Raw genomic sequence first — 23,455 nt, 5'->3', positions numbered from 1 at the left:
TATAATACCAGCAATGATTACAGGTGGTCAAAACTTCGTCAGAGAGAGAATTGGTTTCAATCGGATTATGTAGCAAAGGTCGAGGAAATCGATTTCCCTACGAAAATTTACAATTACAGAGTTCAACTTTCGAGATAAAGACAACCATAAACTAATCGATTCGCAGAATTAAAATATATATATAGCATCCATTTACAAGGGTAATTTCTGGTAAACCGTTTAAGGATTGGTGTTTCATATCGAACCTATTGAATTGTATGATTTCCAAATTTTGCCCTCTTGTACTCAAGTGGTGGAACTGTGGATTAAATTAGCTACAGAGATATCCATCGGCTATGATTTATGATTTAACTAAAGGAATTGGACTTATTAAGGCCAAATTAGAATAAAGAAAAATTATGGCCCAGTTTAACACTTAGTTCAAGCAGAAAGTATTCAAGCTATTAGTCAAGGCAAAATGGCTTGTCAAATTATACGTTTTGTTGTTTGTAATGATGTTTTGATGTTCGAGTGCTCAAAAATATGAGAATTAATTAGCAGCATCAAAATGTTCGTGGTGTTGCATCTTTAATTTATAAGGGATGTAGCAAACTGGATTCGTAATTTCATACTTTTATGTACGGAACCTTTGTTTGCTATCGTGAGACAATTTTGTATTTTTCTGTTAAGTTCGTACGCTAAACGGGAAAGTTTAATATTTCTTTAACAATGTAAGAAATGCTTTTAATAGTTGATTCTACACGCACATGTGTATGAGCATTGAAATAAACAAAAGTTAATGTTTCTTCGGTAATAAATCAAAATAACTTTTCTCTTACTATGTATCATTATGATGCTATAGGGGAGAGCGGAGCTAAAAGTTCCGCGGGTAAGTTTTCCCTTTGAAATAACTCAATGAAGAAAAAAGATAAATGTATTTTGTAAATACTTATTAAAATGGAATGTTGTAGCGCACCGATGGCAACCATATTAGCCAGGCCAGTGGCGTCCGGTATATTAAAAGCTGAGCACGTGCATCACTGATCCACTTTTGTAAATATTTTCGTTTTGAACTTTTTGGTCTTTTTCATGAAATTTAAATGATAGAGTTTAATTCTTTGGTGCTTTTATGCAAATATCTATTGTGCATTCTGAAATACTGCGCTGAAACGATTTAAGTTTCGTTATCTAACCTGTGATTTAATTTTTCAAGGACTTGTGCATGCGGGGCAGGTTGTTCCTTCTTTGTGGGGCTAGTTGTTCCGAGGAACAACTAGCTCCAAGGAACTCCTTGCCCCTATTTATGTATAGCAGCTACGTAGTAAACAAAAACACGTGTAAATGAATATTATATGTATATATTCATTACCGTGAAATATAGAAATTGGAGAATGTCGACTCTCATCGGTGATTCATTGAAAATATTTGGTCGTTCTATTATAAACAGATGGAAGAATATGAAATTTTTGAAGATCAAAATATCTTCCATACTTTCATATGAAATTATGAAATTTGCGAAATTTTTTGTTCTAGAGCTTGATTACGCCACCTTGTGATGATTTCAGAAAGTAGCCGAAGAAGTTCAAAGTTGCTCAGACAAGACAGACGTCTCATTAAACAAATCATATCTTACGCAAGTGGATCTGTCTACGATTTACCTGTTTGGCCGTCATGATAGTCAAAGACTAGCTGCTCCTTTCTGAGTTTAGCCTAATCAAATTTTTGTAGAACTCAAATACTTGTGTTCAAATTAAAAACACAAGTAAGTTTAAAGCAGGAGAAATTTTTCCAGCAAAAGTGGTTCGGTCACTTATTTACAGGCATATGGAGTGTAGGTGAAAAAATCGAGTTTCAACTAGTCAGGTTTCGGTGACCGAGGAGAGTTTGATGTTTTTTGGGAAAAAAGGGGGAGGAAAGAAATCAGAATGTCTGAAAATAGATCTTGCACATGTTAAGTTAAAATGAGTATTTTCTGTATTCATTAATTTATAAACACAAAAATAAATGAATGAATAAATAAACAATAACTAAACACATTCGCAATAACAATATCTGCCTGCGAGTAATTGGCAGTTAATTGTTATAATTTGCACTAACCTCGTTTATGGATCGTCTGCAAAGTATTGTATCAGTTGTAGTCAAAAATGGTTTTCTGTTATGATTGCAGACTGAACTAGTTATTATAGCTTATTAGCTACAAAAGCTGTTAAATATTTTATTTAATTTTTCTAAATTATTCTATTCTTACTATTTTTTACTATGTTAATATATTATAATAATACTATACTTATTAACTTTGCCTTAATATATGTATTTATACTTAAAAGGGAATCATTGAGTTTTTAAATACAAATTATCAATGCTAAAATGTGAATTAAGTTTAGTTTGTTTAAAGTTTAAAAAATGAGTATTCGGACAATATTACTTATTCGTCTTGAAATAAATACTACTTTTTTTATCAAAATTATTTTTTTTTTATCGCAAATTATACATTTAACAAATTACTTGTCTCGAAGCGATGTTCATCTCGAAATCATCATTGTGAAACATCATCGTGTTAATATCGGAACAACTTGCCCCACCCGCGGAAAAACTAGCCCCAAGAAGGGGCAAGTTGTTCCTTCTCGACTTTTGGTACGATAAAATTAATTATAAAAAATCTTACGAAATACTGCACGAAAAACAGTTTTTACATCATAGGAGCATATATTACTATATTTTAATCTCAGAATAATAATTCTAGAACTACGTTTTCATAACAAATTTTGAACTTGCTTGAAAAACGGAACTTCTAGTCCCGCTCTTCCCTACTATTTTGACGTGATGTTCTTCAATTTTAAAGCACATGGAGTACATTTAAATATAATTTACAACTTAAATGCTTTATAATGGCATACAATCGAAACAAAATTTGGTGCAATATCTGTCAATTTCAAGAGATGACCTAACCCCCAAGATATTGTTCGCTATTAAAACCCTTTCATAGGACAAAATATCTACACGAAAGGCAACTTTTCAGCACCATTACTTAGCCTTTTTCAATTTTTTTTTAATACACTGTTACACACTTTAATACACTTCGTTGACCTTAGAGCAGAAGTTAAAATGGAGGCAGCCAGTCCAATCATTGATAAGCAAAAGCTTGGGCAAAGAGCTCAAGTCACGTGACTCAACAACGACGAATGGTTGACACGTTTTGAATGAAACTAGCGAAAGAAACAAGATTTCTTGCAATATTTTTCTTTAAAATATTGCATGACTTGGGGTCTTTCCTTCACGAATGAAAGTTTTCACTCTCTCCATTTTATCTCTTCTCAATGGTATCACTCAGTTAGTGAAATAAATGTAACGAGCGATAACCACTGTCAAAAGATCAACTGTCAAAATAGCGATAAAGAAACTTACCATATTTGCAGTTTAATAGGCATACCATCTAAATTTATTATTTTCTGTTTAAAATCAATACCTAAAAAAAGAAAAAGATGGTATTAGTTTTAAATACTTATTATCAATTCTTGAAAGTAGTGCACAGTATGCTGTAAAAATAACCGATGTTATGGAATAAAATAAGCGTGGTTACGTTAAGGCGGGGTACACCAATACGCCGCAGGTGGGTTGCACGAGCTGCCGAAGGCTACTTCTCTAGCAGTTAATATTTTTTGTGAAAAATATTGATTCATTTTTTTTTCATGGCAAAAAAAAAGTTTCAATAAGGAATGCATTGAAACTTTCCAACCATAAAAGACATTTTTGATGACTCTATGCATTTGAAGTCTTTTTATCAAAAGTTTATTTTCTAACACAAAAAATTTTCTAATATATCATGATATAACATAAAATATCAGATGTAGTTAAAGCACAATGCATAAAATCTTAAGTGTGCGTGGATTCAAGAAGGAACAGAGGCAGGGAATGAGTAAAATATCTTTGCCTTATTTCTTGCAATTTATAGAAATTTCTATAAAAAATGAAAATGCTAGTTCTTGACATAAAAATTTTCAATACGGAACAGAGTGAAAAGAAAATTCATAGCCATCACCGTAAAATAAAACTTCTAACTTGCTTCTAATAATTGTTTTTCAGCTCTTTTAGATGTTTATTGAGCTTCCTCAACATACAATGGAGACACAAAGAGAATTTTATTTGTTTTTTAAGCTTCGAAAAGTATCCCACATAGTAATTTTTCCAATTTTCGCTTATTCCTTTTTGCTGACACAATTCAGCTGTAACAGTTTTTCAAGAAGAAAAATATCAACGTCTCGAGAAGCAATTAAGCAGCTTTTGTTGCTGCTAGTTTTCTTTCGCTATGTCATTTACTTTTCCTGAAATAATTTATTGTCTTTCTCCTATTTTCCACTTGTTTTCCTACATTATTGATAATATTCTGAACACCTTCTTCGATTCGCTAAAAGGGGCAGCATTAGGGCAGTGAAAAAAGTAGAAAGTAACTTTTTATTAACTTGATGCTCGGTGTTGCATACCTTAATTTTATTTTTGTATTGATGATTAAATTTCTGATATTTCATGCCTTCGACGCTTTTCTTTGTATTTTCAGAAATTTATAATTGACTGTATCATTTTACCTTAAACCAAAAACTTTCCTTTTTTTTTCATTTCTTCGTTGTTGAAAAATGACATTTCAATTTGAATTAAAAGCGATGAGTGATTTATCTTGTTCTGACTCTTTTTTAATTTTTATTTCATAGAAAGAAACGCGAATCATTACTTTAATATCAATTTTAAACAAGAATCATATTGAACGATTCGTAGCATTGGGAAAAAAAAGTGCGATTCAAATTAATCCCTTTTTATTTCACTTTAAATATTTCTCAAGTAATTATTAAACGGTTTAAATCATTTCAATGCAACTTTCAAATAGCAAAATATTAAGTTTTTTGCCTTCATAATCTATAATCTTGGGAAGAGAATGCTTTCACCAAAATATCAAAACAAATTAAACATGGATTCCAAACATATTTTTCACTTTTTCTTCAAAATTAAATACAGAAAACGGTATTTGTGGAGAGAAAGAAAGTATGCTGCAAGTGTTATAAAATTGCGCAACTTGAAGTTTCGAGTATGCTAAATTTTTGACCTTGGAGAAAATTTCCTCGATTTTGAATATTATAGATAAGTTTTGATTGATAAAACAGGGAATATATTTGTAATGTATGAACGTTTCATCAATAAAAGTAGCGGCTGTTTAACATTTGGATAAAAATATGCTTGCATTGATTGCTTATTACTTTACTTTGCATTTACTAGTAGTTTCAAAGTTATTAAATATTTATTGTGTGAACAACAGGGACGGGGTTTCATACTTAAAACGTACGAATTCGTTATGAGTGGTATTTTCAATGAATATCTTTTGATTAGCGCTTAAGTTTGGGACAAAATCTTGTAATAACGCACATTTAGTTAAATTTATTTGGTATATTTACATTTCATTTATACATTTCGTTGCCAAATAACACATGATAGGATGAAATCCATTTAAGCAGTTAACGTGCCTTGTCATTTTTTTTGTACGCTTGTTGTTGGACGGCAATTTCCGCCTGTGTCGAGGGATTTAAATGCTGGTTGCGAACATTATGCTAATGCCAACAATTTACGACTTTGTGAACGAGAAATTTTGTTTCTAATTCGAGTCATCATGAACGTAGAAATTATTTTGTAAAATTATTTCGGATATTTATCATTATACTATGCACTTTTAAATTGATGACTATCGATTAAGTGAACCGATCAATTTTTAAAAAATACTTCTACTTTATAAAAAAAAAGGAGAAAATCTTTGGAACGATTAGAAAAAATATTGGGACGCATTTCCATCCAATTAACGCATTGGTTTTGATACTACTTGTTGAAGCATCATTTGGTAACGATTTTTTTTTTTCAAGAAGAATATTTTTCTTTATTTCTTCTATTTTTTAATGATTCAATTTAAATGAATCTTTTCATTTCTAAGTAAATAGAATTATAAAATAAATAACTAAACATAATGTAGTCTTATTTTCTCCTAGTTCCTTTTAATTTAGGAAATTTATTTATCTTTTTTCGCACTTTACTCACACTTTTTTCTGATTTAAAATGCTTGTTATTTTTCTTCTGAAAATTTCATTTGATTCTTCTTTACATATCATTTATCAAGGTATTATTTCCTCATAGATATCACATGTTTTAGTTTTTTTGTTCCGAGTTTTGCATTACTTGATTGGAATATGAAATGAGAAGTGAAAATGAAAATTACGCTTTGCAATTAAATATAATGACTTAGGGAATGTTAATTATTTTCAATTTCTGAATTTCTGTCATAACGTTTTTTGGAACGTACTATGATGAAAGAGAATTCTATGACATTCTAAATAATTGTGCATATTAAATATATACATATAAATATATATCAGTACCACTTAAGAAAGCTATTTAGGAGTTGAAATTCTGATTACAGGTATTTTGTCATATGATTTTGATGTGTCACTCAACGTTTTTTCTACCAAAAATGTGACTCACTTTTACTGCCATAAAATGAAATGCTGTTAAAAACAACTGAAATGAAAAATAAATAGAGAAAAAAATAATAGAAAATTAAATTTTTATTCATATAATAGATGCATGTTGATTCGATAAACGTGTTAAAAAACAATATGAATTTATTTTATGCATGAAGGAGAACCTAATTTCAGTTTTGAAGAATAAAAATATTGATAACTTTGTTGTTTTTAAAGATCACAAGTGGTTTTAGAATAAATGCTCAAACTTTACTGATATCTGATGCTCCAGGGGCGGAATATAGTAGTTAAAATTCAAAATAACGTAAAAGCGTCAATTTTATTTATTTATTTTTAAATCACAGATCTGTTTTGAAATAAACGTTTTAATATATGGGTAAAACAAGCAATGAAATTATGGGCTGGAAAATATATGTAACAGCAAAACAGCATTAGCGTATGAAAAGGTAGATTTGACTTGTTTCTGAAATACTTCTTTCAACATATTATCACTATCTAGATAATAATGCTAAATTGACTAACGCAGTACTAAAGCCTCAAAAGTTTGATACTGTATATGCTTAATCTTCATATTAAAAACTAAATTTGGATTCTTATATTTAAACAAATGTAACTTAATTATAATTATGAAAAAGTTCATTGATGATTTTTGATACTTGTTTTGAAATCCTCATACATACAACATGCAACTAGATAATTTCTAAGTTCTATAATAGTTCAAACTTAGACTTAGGGAGCAACACAGCGTTACTGGTCAATTTTCTTACTTTTCTTCCTGGTCATATTCATTTCTTTATCTTTATCAGGATAAATTATTATTGTTTAAAATACGTGACATTACAGGTATTTAATATTGAAAAATAAGTCTCTTTCTGGATCGGGAAATTGCATACGAAACTGATATAAAATTACACTATCCTGCAATGGTTGTGTGTTTTTTGAAGTATTGGTGAATGATTTTATCTTACTATTAGTGCTACATCCAATTTTATATTGAACGATTTTCATTTTCACCTATCATGTCAGAAGTTACTGTGAGACGCAAATTTCAAAATTTTCGCAAAACCGGTATTTTTTTTAACCTTAAAACTTATTTAAAACGTCGATTTACTATTATTTTTTTTCTTGACTAATTTATACTGCACTGCTTCGTTTAAACAAGGACGGGGCTTAAAGAAAGGGGTGTGCTACCCATTGACTCTTTAATTTACAATGAAAATTGTTGCAAAATTAACCCAAATATCTTTCTTAGAGCGTTAAATACCTACTATACCTAAATTATTTTTATGAGATAAATGAGCTCTTTAGCATCAAAGTTAGAGCTTTTTTTTTTCCACACGAATAAAGAGAACGGGAGAAGAAATTGTGAGCAAATGAGGGGAAAGGTTTGTGATCCTTTCTGTTCTACGCAGTTGTAATTCTATTGTTTTGTTTTGCACAGGATTTTTTTAATTTGCTTACTCATCACATTTTTCATTACATTCTCATTGTAGAACAATTCTTTTGCTTCCTTTTTGCTTTTCAAAAGGTAATACCACCTCTCCGGTCTTCTTACACCATTTATAGAAAGAGAAGTTTTGAGTGGAAGGAAATTGAACTTCAATAAACTCCATAAAACTCCATTAGTTCGAAACTCCGACTCTCCGAATCGCTGATCAGCTGAATACCTTTCTGAATTTCCAGATAAAAATTTTGACAGATTTTTAAAAAGATTATACTACGAAACTAGTGCAGGCGTAGTGCGAACTTTAATGGGATGATGAGCCCCGTCTCATTGTTGACTTTTCATTTATTTAATTAAAAGCTCATTTTCTGCAAAAATTGTTTTCTTTTTTCTCAAAATTTTCAACACACATACAGTGATTAGCTAAAATAAACTCCTTAATTAAACTCAAGTTATCCGTATTTTTAATTATTCTAATGGGGTTAGCTCCCGATTGATTCGGATAATTGGAGTTCTACTGTACTACAAAAATCGCTCACTGTTGCTGGACTTGGACACGGATATGAAATTAAAAGTGACAATATAGTAGGAAAAGCACAAAACAGAAGATGAACCACCCAAAGAAACTTTTAGACCACATGGAAAAAATACTGCTAACGCTTTGTATACTTCGGCTTCAAGGATGAATAAAGAGAGAGTTTCTGAAAACATTAATAACTCATAATGCTAAATTTCTGAACACTAAAAAATAACTTTCGGATAGTTTTGCGGAATTTTTTCATTAGAAAACATTTAATAAATCCACGCCATCTTCCTCGGGAGCCTAACCTATTTAGATATAATAATGTGTAGTAGTATGAGAGAAATTATGAGTCATTCAAAAATAAATATAACTTTTTTTAACTCGTATTTATTCTATTATTCCTTTATTTATTTATTTATTTTATTGCTACTTCTGACATTCCCAACGATTTCTGAGAGAAACCTGATGTAGAGGGGGGGGGGGGGGGAGGAAGGTCGTTTTTGGAATAAGTGGTAAAAGTACAAAGGAATCAATTATCAAAAGTTACCCAACAATGACACAACCTGAATTTTTCAAGCTAGATTGTTTTGAAATTGTTTCAAAATGTCACAAATAAATCAGTAAAAAAAAATTCAAATTACACAAGCAAATACGAAGACTGTATCACAAATTACATAAAAGCTTTGGGGCCTTTTCTTTAAAAACGTAGTTTATCTCATTGTTAAGATTAATATACAGAAATATAGACGTAGTATGTAAGCATACATACAAAAGGTACAGAAAAAACAGCATTAACAAGTATACTGTTTGAAACACCTCCTTAATGGTAAAATTTTTTCATTAGCAAATATCTAAAATAATGTCGCTTTGCTTTCCTTAATGGGTGTACTTAGAAAAAGCATTGCAGTAGAGCATCAGTAACAGGGCTTGGAGAAAACAATATTAGCTGTAATTATCATAAACGCAATGATTTATAGTCATCTCTCCCATTGTTTAGGACGTGAGTGAATCGTTAGAAATCTATGGTAATAAAATTCTCTAGAAAATAAGCTTAAATGGTACTTAACGCGTGATATATGAAGAAGAGTTGTATATTTGACCAAGACTTTTTCTTTTTTTGGAGCTTCGTAAAATATTTTCTTTTATACTAAACTAGCGGTACCAGCACGGCTTTGCCCGTAGTAGAAAATTAAAAGGTCATTTGTTTCGCCTGTATATTTACAAATAATGGATAATGAATTTGTTGCCAATATGCTATGCTAATTTGCTCGCCCACGTTATGGTAATTTGCTTGACAATGTTATGGTAATTAACTCGCCAATATTATAATAATTTACTGAATAAAATGTTCTTAAAATTGAAATACAAAAAGAATAAAATCGAATTTTCGAAAAATCTCTTCGAGGTGCATACCCCTATGCTACAAACTAATTGTGTGCCAAATTTCATAAAAATCGGCCGAACGGTCTAGACGTATGTTCGTCACAGAGATCCAGATTTCCATAGAGAGATCCAGACTTCCAGAGAGAGATCCAGACTTTAAGCTTTACTATAAGTAGAGTATACTGAATAACCTTTTATACGATTGTTCCTAGACAAGGATTAATTTTAAACACGTTATTTAACTACCTTTCAAAGTGAAAAAATCAGCACCTTCAATATTTTACGTAGTTGTTAAAAACAATCAAGTGAAAAGTTGATTTTTATTTTTACCAAAATATATAACGGAGTTCGTGTAATTTTGTTTCACTGAAAGTTATGAGATAGATCCGAAGTAGTCCTATGTGTAAATATTGATGAATTCCAGCGGTAACGGAAGGACAGTTTTACAAAAAAAAAAAAAAAAAATGATGAATTTCTGTCTGTAAGCATATCAGAATACATATTTCTTCAAAAGCTGATGCATAGACTTTTATGCGCATTATAGTAAGTTGCTAAAAAAAGACAAAGCCGAGAATTTTTTGTTAGTAACTTTTTTTTAAATCAAATTTAAAAAAACGGTAACGGAAGGACATTTTTGCGACATGATTTTCACGCTATCATGTTCATCCCAAAAGTTCAGCTAAACTATAAGAGGGAAAATTCTATAAAAATTAGAGCACATACAAGAGTGTTTAGCCATTATAATTCCACCTCTAGTTTTAAAAAATAGTTATTTTAAGCATATAAATTACGTATTTGCTAAAGGTAACGGAAGGACAAGAAGTCCAAAACAATTAAACTTGGAAAATTTAAACTTACAAACATTTATTCAGCTAATACAGCAGTCTGGAACAATATCTAATGCCCGAGCTATCTGTCACCAATTCTGAATTCTTTAAATACTCAATAATGTTACCATAATCCGTGGAACATTTATCTTCTTTCTCAGCAAACACGATCATTCCCACACTGCAAAAAATAATTGTTGTTTTTACAGTAATATACTGCTTTTTCCTACAGTTTAATACTGCTGTGCTAAATAACAGAGAAAAACTGTAAAAATATTTTAGATTGCGCAAAACGATGCGCAAAAGGTGTTTCTTTCATACGGGAACAGAAACTAATGAATTCAAGATATTGGCAGCCATGTTTTTTGATGATTCGGATGTGCTGAGGCAGAACTGTTCAACTGTAATTCAAGTTAAAGGTAAGTGCTGGTTATATTATATTCATTCCCTTTTCCTCAAAATATAGTTTTCTTTATCATCGAAAATGTATGTAAAATAACAGTTTATTTTGAAATCGCAATTCGTATCCTAATATTCGTTGATGCTGACTTTGCAATTTCTTATAGTTGCTAAGTTGTAGCGATTGCTTTCTAGCAAAAATCCGAGTAGTTGTTGTGATTCTGAATATTTTATTGCACGTGTGATAGTTTTTAAACATTTTCTGAAACTCAAATTTTATTTAAAAATAAATCAATTCCTTTCTTGATCGTATTTAAAGTTATTAGAACATTAAACTTTGTGTACGATTACATTTTGTGTTATATACTATGTCAGTGCTTAAAATTTAAATTTTTATTTTCTCTAGTGAATTTTTAACATATCGCGATTGACTTCTTTCTTCTGTTTTTTTTTTTCTTATGTTCAGTTTTAAATTCTTTAACATTTTGCATTTAACCATTTTATTGAAAAACTTTACGTTATAGCATCAGTAGCTTTTATACATAATTCCATGAATAAAATGAAAATAAATAAAATAACAACGTGACAGAGAGACATGCAAACAGTATACAATTTACTGATATTTTTTGCTGAAGAATTTGTCACTGTGGAAATACAATACTCTGATGTCTGAACGACTCAAAATTCTCTGAAATCTGGAGCCAGCTTTCATACTTAACGGTTGAAAGTAAAATAATAATAATTGAAAAAATCATCAATAAAGAACTCAAAAAAAAAATTAAAAAAAAACTCAAAAAATAAGCATTTTAAAATACAAACACGAAACCCTTGTGTTTTAAAAGTTTTATATTTGCGTCAGCAGGAAATTAAAGTTTTACTTCAGGAAAATTGCAGTAGTACCATTGAAACTTGTGAACGTAAAAATAATTTTAGAAACTATATTCAAAGGCACTCGGTTGGAGGTCACGGGAAGTCTCTATGACCTCCCCAAAAATGATATACTGGGAAAATTTTGTCTGTCTATTCGGCAAATTTGGGGACATAATTGTAATGTTGCAATTTTTAAATTCTCGAATGTGCAAATTTCATTAGATATTGTACTTAATTGTGCTTACTTAATGTGTGCATTTACCAGTATTTTATTAATCGGCAAATATTTAAGTTCCATTTGGCAAATTGAGATTATACGCCTTCCCAACATATTTAAGTTCAGGCCATGCCTGGCTATATTTTAAAATTTTCAGCTTTTCATTTCTGATCTGGCAGTGTTTCGTTCTCGTCAAAATTACAGCTTTTAAATTTAAAGTAGAATATTTACATTATTATGCATTGTTTGTCATATTTTATTCGCTTTGAAGGGCATGCTCATTTAGAAAAGTAGATGCTCGAGAAACTACAGTAGAATTTGAAACTCTTACAACCTTGAAACTCATCACTTTCCTTACATTTTAACTTTTAGAACACTTTGAGTCTTAAATTTTGGCATCAACATGTTCAGGATGAAGACAAAAAGTATATTATAAATAACGAAAAGTGTGATTCTGTACTTCACTGTCTTTCACTGCTTATCAAAAGTAAAAATATGTCAGATTGTTATCCGTGTAAAATGAAAAAATCGGAGAATTTCGTTTAAACCTGTAACGGAGATTCAAGCCAACACCCGGTAAGACCTTTTGCATTTGAATACGATGGGTTCCTTAGCAGTTGAGTTCTTTAAAGGGGGGGGGGGAATTATTTTCACAATAATAGACGATTTTTCAAGAAACTCTCCAGTTTATTTCTTTAAGAAGAAAAGAGAGGTTTAAGAACATTTTGTCAGGTTTCAAAAGATAAGAGAGATTTGTGGCAAAGCTCCGATAACGGAAAGGAATTTCTGAACTCCTGGTTTGAAATTTACCTTAGCGACCAAAGCATAATAATCGAAAAAACCAACAAATCCTCTAGTTAACAAAGTAGCGTCATAGAACACTATAAGTCAACATTAATTGAATGGAAACTTTGAAATGAATCGGGTTTGCCTCAGCAGTTCTGAGCCGAAGCAGCTATGTACTTCCACTGCTTACGGACTAGAGCGGCTTTAAAAGGAAAAACCAAACCCTTTTTTGAGCTTTTTGGGGGAAGAAAGCCATCTATTAAACAAAACCTATTTTGAGCTATTTGGGGTAAGAAAGCCATCTATTAAACACTCCCGAAGTTTTTTTGGATGCATTTCGTATATTGGACTTCCAAAACAGAAAATAAACAAATTGGATATGAGAACTCAACAAGGAGTCATGGTAGGATATGCGTTTCATACGAAAGGTTACAGAATTTGGGATCTCAAAAATCGCGAAGTGACAGAAACGCTGAATGTTAAATTCGATGAAAATAAATTCTGGACGACCCCCCCCCCCCCCTCAGGAACGAGAAACAGAGGGACACAGTTTTATTTCACTACTGAGTAAATCTGAAGTAGCAGAAGAATATCCTGAAAATCATAAAATAGCATGTTGAGAATTAAATGGGTTAAAGCAAGTCCAAGGCAAAATAAAGAATACAGGGATAAGTATTATTCTATTGACACGACGGTTCTAAAGTCCGAATCGTGAAGCCGAGGTTTATTGTTCTGAAAATAACATTGAATATGACACAAAATATTTTAATTTCACTTGTGATGATAATTCAAGAAAAGTATAGGATTTTTATGAAGATAGAGGGGGATAATTCAAGTATGCTAGAAGCTAACATTTCCGAGATTTAAATTTGGCAAAACGGAATGGCTCAAGAAATTCAGGTGATATGAGAAAGAAACGTTTACGTATTGGTTCCACTGAATGAAAGTTTTAGAAAGAAAAAAGGGTACAGATGTTTTTTTTTTATTTAAAAACAAATGAGCAGAATGAAATAATGCGCTTCAAGACAAGACTGGTAATTTTAAATACCCACCAGGTGGGGGGGGGGGGGGGGGGTACTTTTCGAAAGTGTTTTCTCCAGTAATTTCCTTTCCTTTGATTGAGGCTTTCTTTTCAATTTTTGTGTATAAGCTACATTGAGTCCATTTCCATGTAGATGTTTGCAATGCGTATCTATATGCGGATGTAAAAGAGGAGATTTGTGAGACAACCTGAAAGGTTTGTTCGTCCCTGAAATCTAAATTTTGTCTGTAAATTGAATAAATCATTGTCATTCTGATACAGATTACGCCTCGAATCACGACGACCGGATTTCAATGGGGGGGGGGAGGGGGGCTTGTAGTGTTTTTGGATAAGGTCCGAATAATATGGTGGTACATTCAAACAAAAATGCGTACAACTGTCAACGATGGAAGCGGAGTATATTTCAATTAGTGAATAATCTAATGATGTGGGTTAAAGGAATTTTAAATCAATTGTCTACGAAAAGAGTTCAGAATTTTAGATTGTCACAGTACAGAGTACTATTAATCAATCTAGTTGCAATCGATTTTTCTAGTTCTGCAATAGAAAATTGCAGAACTAAGCAGATTGATGTGGGGTACTATTTCCTAAGGAATTTGATTGATAAAAATGAATTTGGAATACAATTTGATGAAACTAAAAATAATATAGCTGATTGTTTTACAAAACCTTTCTCTAGGGAAAACTTACATAAAGCTTGAATTGCAATGACATATTTTTCTAGGGTTTTTTTTTTCTTTTTTTTGAAATGTTTCAATTATTCCATTATGTTTAAGTTATAATTTGTGCATACAAACGGATGGCCTGTAATATATTTCTATTTTTTTTATTCATGTCTTAAAGTATTTCATTCCAGCCGCCTGAATTTCCTTCATCTAAATTTATTCACTAATGCAATATTATTTCTATGAGTTTAGTGGTACCAGAATTGAATGGGTGGTCTCATTTTATCAAGATGGCAATTCGTGGTTGTGTTCCGCTTGGAATTTCAAAGAAGCCTCTAGTCTGAAGGATGTTGCAATGATTCACTTAGTGACATGAATGCCGGTAATGGAAGTTTATAAGTACCTTTTTCATTTATATTTTTATGTTTTAGGATGTAATTTGTAATCAAAAATGCTTTTGAGCTTTAGAGCGTTCTTAGCCACTAAAGCCTATCCTACGGTCTGTGTGCCATATTGGGCCCCTGAAGCTGATTTTTGTGTGCCCGTTGTCAGGTTTTATGTTACAATCAAGAACTATGTATTGGAACAAGATAAACTAAATTTTGTTTTGATTTAAATGTGATGGATCATACAATTCATTTACGTCTGGGTTTTTTAAACTTGTAATTCAATATTGGTTTTTATGGGTAGTTGAAAAATATCATTTCAAGAATCACCGGAATATAGAAATTTCTGTTAGTGCTAAATTAAACGTAATTTATTTCATTATTTATTTATTTTTTTATTTTTATTTTCCAGTAAATTTTGGAGCACTGATTCTTTGTTTTTACATGTTAGTAAAATTGAAGGAACCAAATCAGAATGTTAAGTTCTTTATTATTTATTGTACGTATGTTTGTAAAAATTTAAAGGAACAAAATTTAAAGTCAACTTTATAATGAGAGCAACAATAAAGATTAGAGTTTAAAGTACGATGTATTACAGCGTATGAAACTTTCTTCGTATATTCAGACTTGTGACACTTATCAAACAAAATTATAGTTTTTTTTTTATTGTAATGTAAATAAAAAGCAGTTATTTTGCAAATGTGAGCATATTTAAATTTACAGTTAAAAGAGGTGCGGTCTTCTGGCAAGCATTTCCAAGAAGGTAAGCATTGTTTACAGCAAGGACGGCGGGCCAAATGTGGACTTACAATTTCTTAATGATTAGAACTGGCAGTATCAGATTTAATCTATTTCTTGACATGTTTGTCGATTTATTCTTTTGTTTAAAACTTTCAACTTTTCTGATCGATTTTCACTTTTTACTGAATTGACTTTAACTAAGTCATCTTGATTTTGGGAATATAGAATTGTTTCTTCCGAGTTTCAGGTAAATTCTGAAAAACTTAAAGATAAATTGTCTAAATCCTATCAAAAGAAGTAGCACTTAAAAAAAAAAAGCCGCCGGCGGATTTAATGGGGATATCGATAGCTGTTCAAAACGGGGGGGGGGGGGGGGGGGGGCACATTTTAAAAGACATAAAATATAAATGAAACATCTTAAATTATGCTCAAATATTAAGACAGATATAAGATAGAATGCTCTTACGGTATTATTTTATTCCAACTCAAATGATTTTTTTATGCAGTTCCTTAGTACTTAGAAAAAAAGCTCCAAAAAATTAAATTTAAACAATATAATAGCACAATTGTGGAATAAAATATATGAAACAAAAATATTTTAAAAAATTACAAGTAAAATATTTCATATTAAGTACAGAAATCTAAATTATTTTACATCACACATTGTTTCATATTCAGATTTCTAATAATGGGCAGCTGTCAAAGAAAAAGGATATGAAGCTGGTATCAGTTGAACATAGCTCGAGCTGTTAACAAGTGTTGGAATGGAATATGAGTTAAAGAAAAAGAAAGAAAAAACATCTACGGTTTTCAGTGCTACTATAGCAACTCGGGGAGGGGGGGGGGGGGGCTAAAAGAGGCTAGATACAGTATTCATTATTTTAAATGAATACCTCAATATTTCCCAATTGGTTGTCCTAAACGTCGACCTTGCTCCATTTTCTAAAAAAATAATTCTCTACCGCATCCTAATTATTGCTTTGAAGTAAACATATTGCAATCCAATAATCTGGAGCCTATTATAAGAAGAAACTAGTTTCAAGTTTTATTATCCTTAAGATATATATTCTCCCGTTCACCAACCACTTCAGTTATCCGATCGAAAAAAATAAATATTACTCTTAATCAACGGTCTCCTATGTATTACAAAATCCTTCAAAACTACCGAAAGTTAGAAGGATTTTTTTAAATTGTATTTCAGAAACCAGTATAAGTCTATTTCTTGACATGGAAGATAAAATGTAATCTTTCTTTTTTCTTTTTTGAGTTCTTATGTAAAGTATTCAGATTAGGTCTATTTCAATTAGACACTAATAAACCACCGTTTCAATTGCGTAGTTTCCAAATTGCTGCACAGCAGTTTTTTTTTTCTCCTTAAAACAACATATTTCGCGCTTACTGGTTCCTGAAATAAACGATTCAATTACAATTTAGGTATATGTTAAGCGGTTTCAAAATAAAAGCAACTCCCAAGGCAATCTTAATTTCAGATCATTCAGAGTCATAATTTTAATTATTTTAGGGCGTATTTTTATACCTACGTAAATTGATTTTTCCATGAATGTTTTTTGGCGTCCACAAGTTTTATGAGATTCTAACAATTTTTATTTTGACAGATGCTTTCATGATATAAGGCCTAGTGATGGCACCTAAGTCGGCAAAGATGTCACAAAGAAGAATCAAGTTTGTAATGGAAAAATATTGGCCTTGAAAAAATTAGCATTCGGTTTTAAATGAATTTCTGCAATTTCACTGTAAAAACTACTAATCGATATTTATCGGTGATGTATACGAAATAAAATAATTTGGCAATTTTTAATGGTGTGAATGTTTTATTTTTTCTCATGAAAACAGTATAACATAATATAAAGTTATATAATTTTTGGAGTAGTAAAACCAATTTTTAACTTTAATACTAGTACTCATAAACCTGCAGATTTTATTATACCGACTGAAAAATTGTTTCTGTTTAGTAGCTCTGGAATTTTAAACCGTCACATATTTATAGTTTTCATCTATGTAAACTTTAAAAGGTTAATAGGATAAAGTATTATTTAATCTATAATAATCAGTTTAGAATAAAAACCATTCTGTGCAGTCTAAATGCTGTATACTGCACATATGGTGTGAAATAAAATTAATTTGTTACTAGTATTTCTCAAATGAAGTAGATCCAAATGCAACTTATAACATTAAAAAAAGAAGAAAACCATGAAAATATTCTCTTTTACCATAAAAGAAAAATAAATGCATATAATTGCATGCATCAAGTTAAAATAAACTTAAAGGTTTAATGGATTGCATATTGCAAAACATTTCTCACGTTATGCTGCACATTTTAGCATTACAATAATGCTGGAAGTGAAAAAAGTACTTTTAGTGAAGATATGATGTAGTATTTTCAGTTATATATAAAAAACCTTTCTCATTTTTACTACCTCCATGGATCAAAAAGTTTTGTATTATGAAAAAGCTATAACTGTTCTTAAAATAAAGCTTCAGACCATATTTTGCAATTTCCTTCAATTTGAAAACTTTTAAGTCTGCAATAGAGCTAAAAGTTTTTTGTAGAAATGAAAATGCACCACTTTTTCTTCTTTAACATGTGTTTATAAAATATTGAGATGGATCAATGATTTATTTTGTGTACAAGGAAATTAATATCAATAAAACATATATTTAGCAGCAGTTAACTATTTCTATGGAAAAGTGTTTTATATTTCTTTATTTGTCGCTTTTCATAGCCTAAAACATTATTTTTGTTGTTGAAAAACTTAAGAAAAGGAACAGATTTCGTATGTAGGCTGATTTATACAACGTACATACTGACTCAATTGCTTTACTTTTCGATATTGTTCTTCAGCTGTAAAAGCAGTGATTTCGGCTATGAAAAGAAACGATACGGTGAAAAAACCCTTTTGCATAAGAATTGATAACTTCATTTTATGGTTTACTGCTGTTAATTTTACTGTACAAATCATTTATAAAACCGTATACTACTGCTGCTTTTATGGCACAATTCAGTTGATTCCGCAGCATAATACTGCGAACTTTACAGTTTGATACTGTTGATTTTGCAGGGCAATTCCGTTACAAAACAGTATATAACTGTTAATTTTACATATTATCTCTGTTAAATTTACAGGTCAAGTCATTCCTAAAACAGTATATTACTGCTGATTTTACAGTTTGATACTGTAAGTTTTACAGGGCAGTTTTATTAAAAAGCAGTATATTACTGCTAATTTTACAGTTTGATACTGTAAGTTTTACAGGGCAGTTCTATTAAAAAGCAGTATATTACTGCTAATTTTACAGTTTATCGCTGTAAATTTCACAGTAAAAGTCTGCTATAAAACAGTATATTACTGCAAATTTTACAGTTTAGAATTGTAATTTTTGCAGTTTTTCTTTGGAATGCGAGCTGCCAGTATTTTACTGTAAAAACAACAGCTTTTTTTTGCAGCGCAAATCATTGTGCATTCTGAAACACGTTATTTCTATTCCTTCATCTTCTATATGAAGAATTTGTCCAAAATTCTCTCTGTTAATTTCTTTCCCTTCGATCCCACTAACAAAACTTGTCCAAACGTTAATGAATACGTGGGCATATTCTTATGATTTTGTGCGTTTGATTCAGCAGTATCCTCATTTTTAACATAGTTTATAACAGAGAGTCTGTTGATTTTGAAATGAAATCGCGTTCGGTTTGTTGAAGTATTTACTATATTCAATAACATAACTTGTTACAGGATTTAAATAGTGCATATTTTGTGTGCCAGGATGAGAATGGATCTTTTTGGATCTTTTTTTCTCCATCTTTTTGAAAGTTGATCTTTGAATTAATTGATCTCTTCACAGTACATCCGTTAAACGTACGTTAAACCAATGCTCTGGACAGTCCTTTCTTGTGACTTTTGGCAATCAATCTGAAAGTAATTTCAATATTGTATTCTTCCAATATAAATATCAAGTTTGTGAGTAACTCTTTTTGCTTAAATTGGCTTGTCATATCCCAAACATGTCCTACCGAATGATTTTCTCATACTTAGGAACTTTTAAGGGTAATTTTCATGATTTTTATCATCTACAATAGAAGAATAAAATCATAAACACTTTTTTAAATAAATTTTTATTTAGTTTAAAAAAAGCATTCATAATTTTTGCCCAAATATTACTTATATATGCTTTAAATGTGACTAATAACTTCAAACAATAGTTTGTTTTATACAAGTATTCTAAAATTTTACCCTACATCAGCTTATAGTTAAACGTCCTTCCGTTATCGTTAAAAACCTTATAAATTAAATATCCATTAAAATTATAATTATGCCTTCTTGACGAGGAGCATAATTCTGCTTTGCATAAAAAAACATTAGTTCCTATGCCCAATAGGTTCTTTGTGCACTTACTGAGATGTAGTATTTTGGTAAGGGAAGGACATCAAATTGTCATCAAAGTAATGGACCTATTTCATGGTTTAAAAAAATAGAAATTTTAAATTACTTACCAAAAAGTTTAACTAGACATTTAAAAGATAAAAGTTAACCTAAATATTATATGCTGATAACAAGTTTATTGAAATTACAGTATGTAACAAAAAAGAGATTTTTTGCTCTGTAAAAGTATAAAGAGAAAACTTGACTTTGCCCTTGATTTTCTGGAAGTCATCAAATTATTTGGAAAAAACAGGTTAAGATTCAAGAAGTTCATTTATTTCTGAAGAGAATGGTGTATGGCAAGTGACAGAATATTAAGTTTTAAAATTCAAGTGTCATGTCGCCTTTTTCCTGGAATTCACCTTTTCTAACTAATTCTGCAAGCTTTTCATTCTCTCTCTCTTTCTATCGTTTTTTCTTTTAATTTTTACCATATTTAACAGCAGAGAAATATTTTCGTTCAAATACGCTTCTAATTTAGTCAAACTTTAATTTCAACTTCAAAGATGCAGCTATGTTTTTAATAAAACTATGACATTAATATGTATTTTGTATTTCACTGCTAGAATGGTAAGTAACAGAAACAAAATAAAAAAGTCCTAATTCACAAGTTAGGGATTTAAAAACAATGATTTGAAGTTAGAATCACAATTGCGTAGCAAAACCTTTTATTCAGAAAATTTTCCAAGCTCTCATAAATTTCCTTTACAGAGAGACACTGCGCATAAAAATGACATTTGTAATTGCCTATTATGTCTTACACATGAGCAATTATTCTTTCTAATGAACACTAGTGACAGAAATAAATAAAACACAACTTTCGCATCTTGATTTTTAAAGGTAAGATCTATAATAATACTGAAAATAATAAAAATATTAAATAAAATAATTCATAAAAAATAATTTAGGTCTTGAAAAGTATAATCAAACGAGCAATTACATTCAACAACAGACTAATAAGAATAGTAACAGTAACTAAGCATTTTAACCAGAAATTATCGAAATTGTACAAACAGCAAGAAACACTAAAATACATTAAGCTACATGTGGAATACGCATATTTATTTATTATGTAGCCATATATACGGAGAGCAGCAACGCTATTTATATCGAAAGTAAGACTTTGTTGTTTCAGAGGGATAAGACATTTTAAAGTTACCAGTATCACAGTACTTTGGAGCTAAAGCGTTTCGAATGCAGGATATGAGTACTACATTCATGGGCATAATAAATAAATAATTACAAAAAAAAGTCGTAGAAATAATTAAGGTGTCACAGTATAATCGAATGGAGTAATCACATTTAACAACGTACTATTGAGAATAGTAACAGCAATTAAGAATTTTCACCAGAAATATCGAAATTGTACACACAGCAAGAAACACTAAATTACTTAAAGCTACATATAGTATATGTATATTTATTTATTATATAAACATATATATGGAAAGCAACAACGTTATTTATATCGAAAGTGAGTCTTAGTCGTTTCAGACAAGAAAATTTCGTTAAGAAATTTCAATGTTACCAGTATCACAATATTTTGGAGCTGAAGCATTTTGGATACGGGTTATGAGTAATACATTCATGTGCACAAGTTCTTGCATTTATTATTTTTTGCAGCAACTTAATTGCAAGTTTTTTTTCTTAAATCATAGTTTTGGTTTGCAAGGTCAGCTGGTAGATGTTACATATATTCAAAAAAAAAAAAAAAAACTTACCTATGGTTGAAATATATGTGTCATAGTATCTTTCATCACAAAATCGGTGCACAATGCAGGTTTTTCCAACATTGCTGTCGCCGAGCACCAGAATTTTGTAGGTAGCTGCAAACTCAGCTGCCATGTTGACACGAGATAATCGGATCAATCAATGAAGGGGGTTCGCTCGCCAGAGGGCATGCCGAGCTGCGCGGGATGACATCATTCCGGAATGACGTCATTGCTCCGGAGAATTTGTAATCCCTCCCGCGTATCGAAACTGCTCCTAGAAAAGCGAATAGACATTTCCGAAAGAAAATATTTGCCTTCCCGGAGAAAAAGAAAGAGAAGAAGGTTTTCCCCACTAATTTGCAAGGTTATTAAAGTAGATGAAACTGCCGTTGCAGGAATTCGGATTTCAGGAAGCCTTGAAAGTGCGACTGTTAGAGAGAAAAAAAAAAAAAAAGAAACTTCGTGTTCCTTTTTTTTTTTTTTTTTTGTGAGTTATTGTTATCCTCTTTTTATTCTTTTTAAAACCACCTTTGCTTTCTAATTTATTTATTTTGCTCAATGATTATATACATAATTTTGCAATTGTAAACAGTGAATCATCAGGGAGAAAAAAAACTGGATGTCATACAACTTAATTACTCAAAAGCATAGAATGATTTCTCAAAAATTAAATTACAAACACATGATGTGAAACCTTATTCTTGATGTCTGATTAATACATTTTTTACTTCATAAAGCCTTTTTCAATTAGTGGAGTATATGCAATTAAAACTGTACCCGACTCATCCTTATTTTAGCATCACAAATTGAAGTAGTTTTTAATTTCAGCAAAACACTATTTTGAAACGCTCAAGCCGATTTAATCGAAAATAATCACGAGTTGTGACTCCACTGTCCATTATTTAACCACATTGGCCTCTGTAGCAGCCTATAAAAACAAGGATTACTTAAACATTACGTCGAATTAATAAAAAATAAGAAATTAAAAAAAAAAGAAATTTTTGCCATTTTCAGTTTCTTAAAAAAGATTGGAAAAATACATTGCTTTAATAGAAATTTCTTCTAGATTAGTGAATAGTTCCAAGAGTGCTTGGTGCAGATATGTTACAGCAAACACCCTATTCACCGGATATGTGCAAAAACCAAATAAAAATAAAGCCAGACAGACCGGAGTTCTGTAATCATATATATTCATTTACTACTCTACCATAGTATTAATAACACATGTTACACATTTTAAGATAAATTTAACGCAAACAGCTCATGCATTTGCAAAATAAGGTAGGTCAAATTACTCAGTCTACTCAGACTTTGCATAAATGAACATACATATTTTATACCAGAAATCTTCATTTAGGTGAGTACATACATTCCAAAATAAATATCCGATCTCCGAAATTATGAAAGTTCAAAATTGCTATCTTTCGCACCCTAAAAATTAATATTTAAGTTAAATACACATATTTAATCAAATTTTCAATATTTTTTCTTCTGTTTTATGCATTATGTGTATGTTAGATGCTGTCAAGT

General features: G+C 30.5%; 1 protein-coding gene across 1 annotated transcript in view; it reads right to left on the bottom strand.

The window, feature by feature from the left end:
* LOC129218086 (uncharacterized) overlaps nucleotides 1-22,070 on the bottom strand; it is a 96,844-nt gene extending 74,774 nt beyond the window's left edge. The window contains exons 1-2 of the mRNA XM_054852282.1: nucleotides 21,935-22,070; nucleotides 3,385-3,445 (exon numbers count right to left, since the gene is read on the bottom strand). Of these exons, the coding sequence (XP_054708257.1) occupies nucleotides 3,385-3,445; nucleotides 21,935-22,058 (185 nt within the window). The 5' untranslated portion in view covers nucleotides 22,059-22,070. The remainder of the gene's footprint in view (nucleotides 1-3,384; nucleotides 3,446-21,934) is intronic.
* Between the last annotated feature and the right edge of the window lie 1,385 nt (nucleotides 22,071-23,455).

The sequence above is a fragment of the Uloborus diversus genome, chromosome 3 (assembly GCF_026930045.1).
Source record: "Uloborus diversus isolate 005 chromosome 3, Udiv.v.3.1, whole genome shotgun sequence".
NCBI classification, from domain to species: Eukaryota; Metazoa; Arthropoda; class Arachnida; order Araneae; family Uloboridae; genus Uloborus; species Uloborus diversus.
This window is presented reverse-complemented; position numbering and strand designations above follow the sequence as displayed.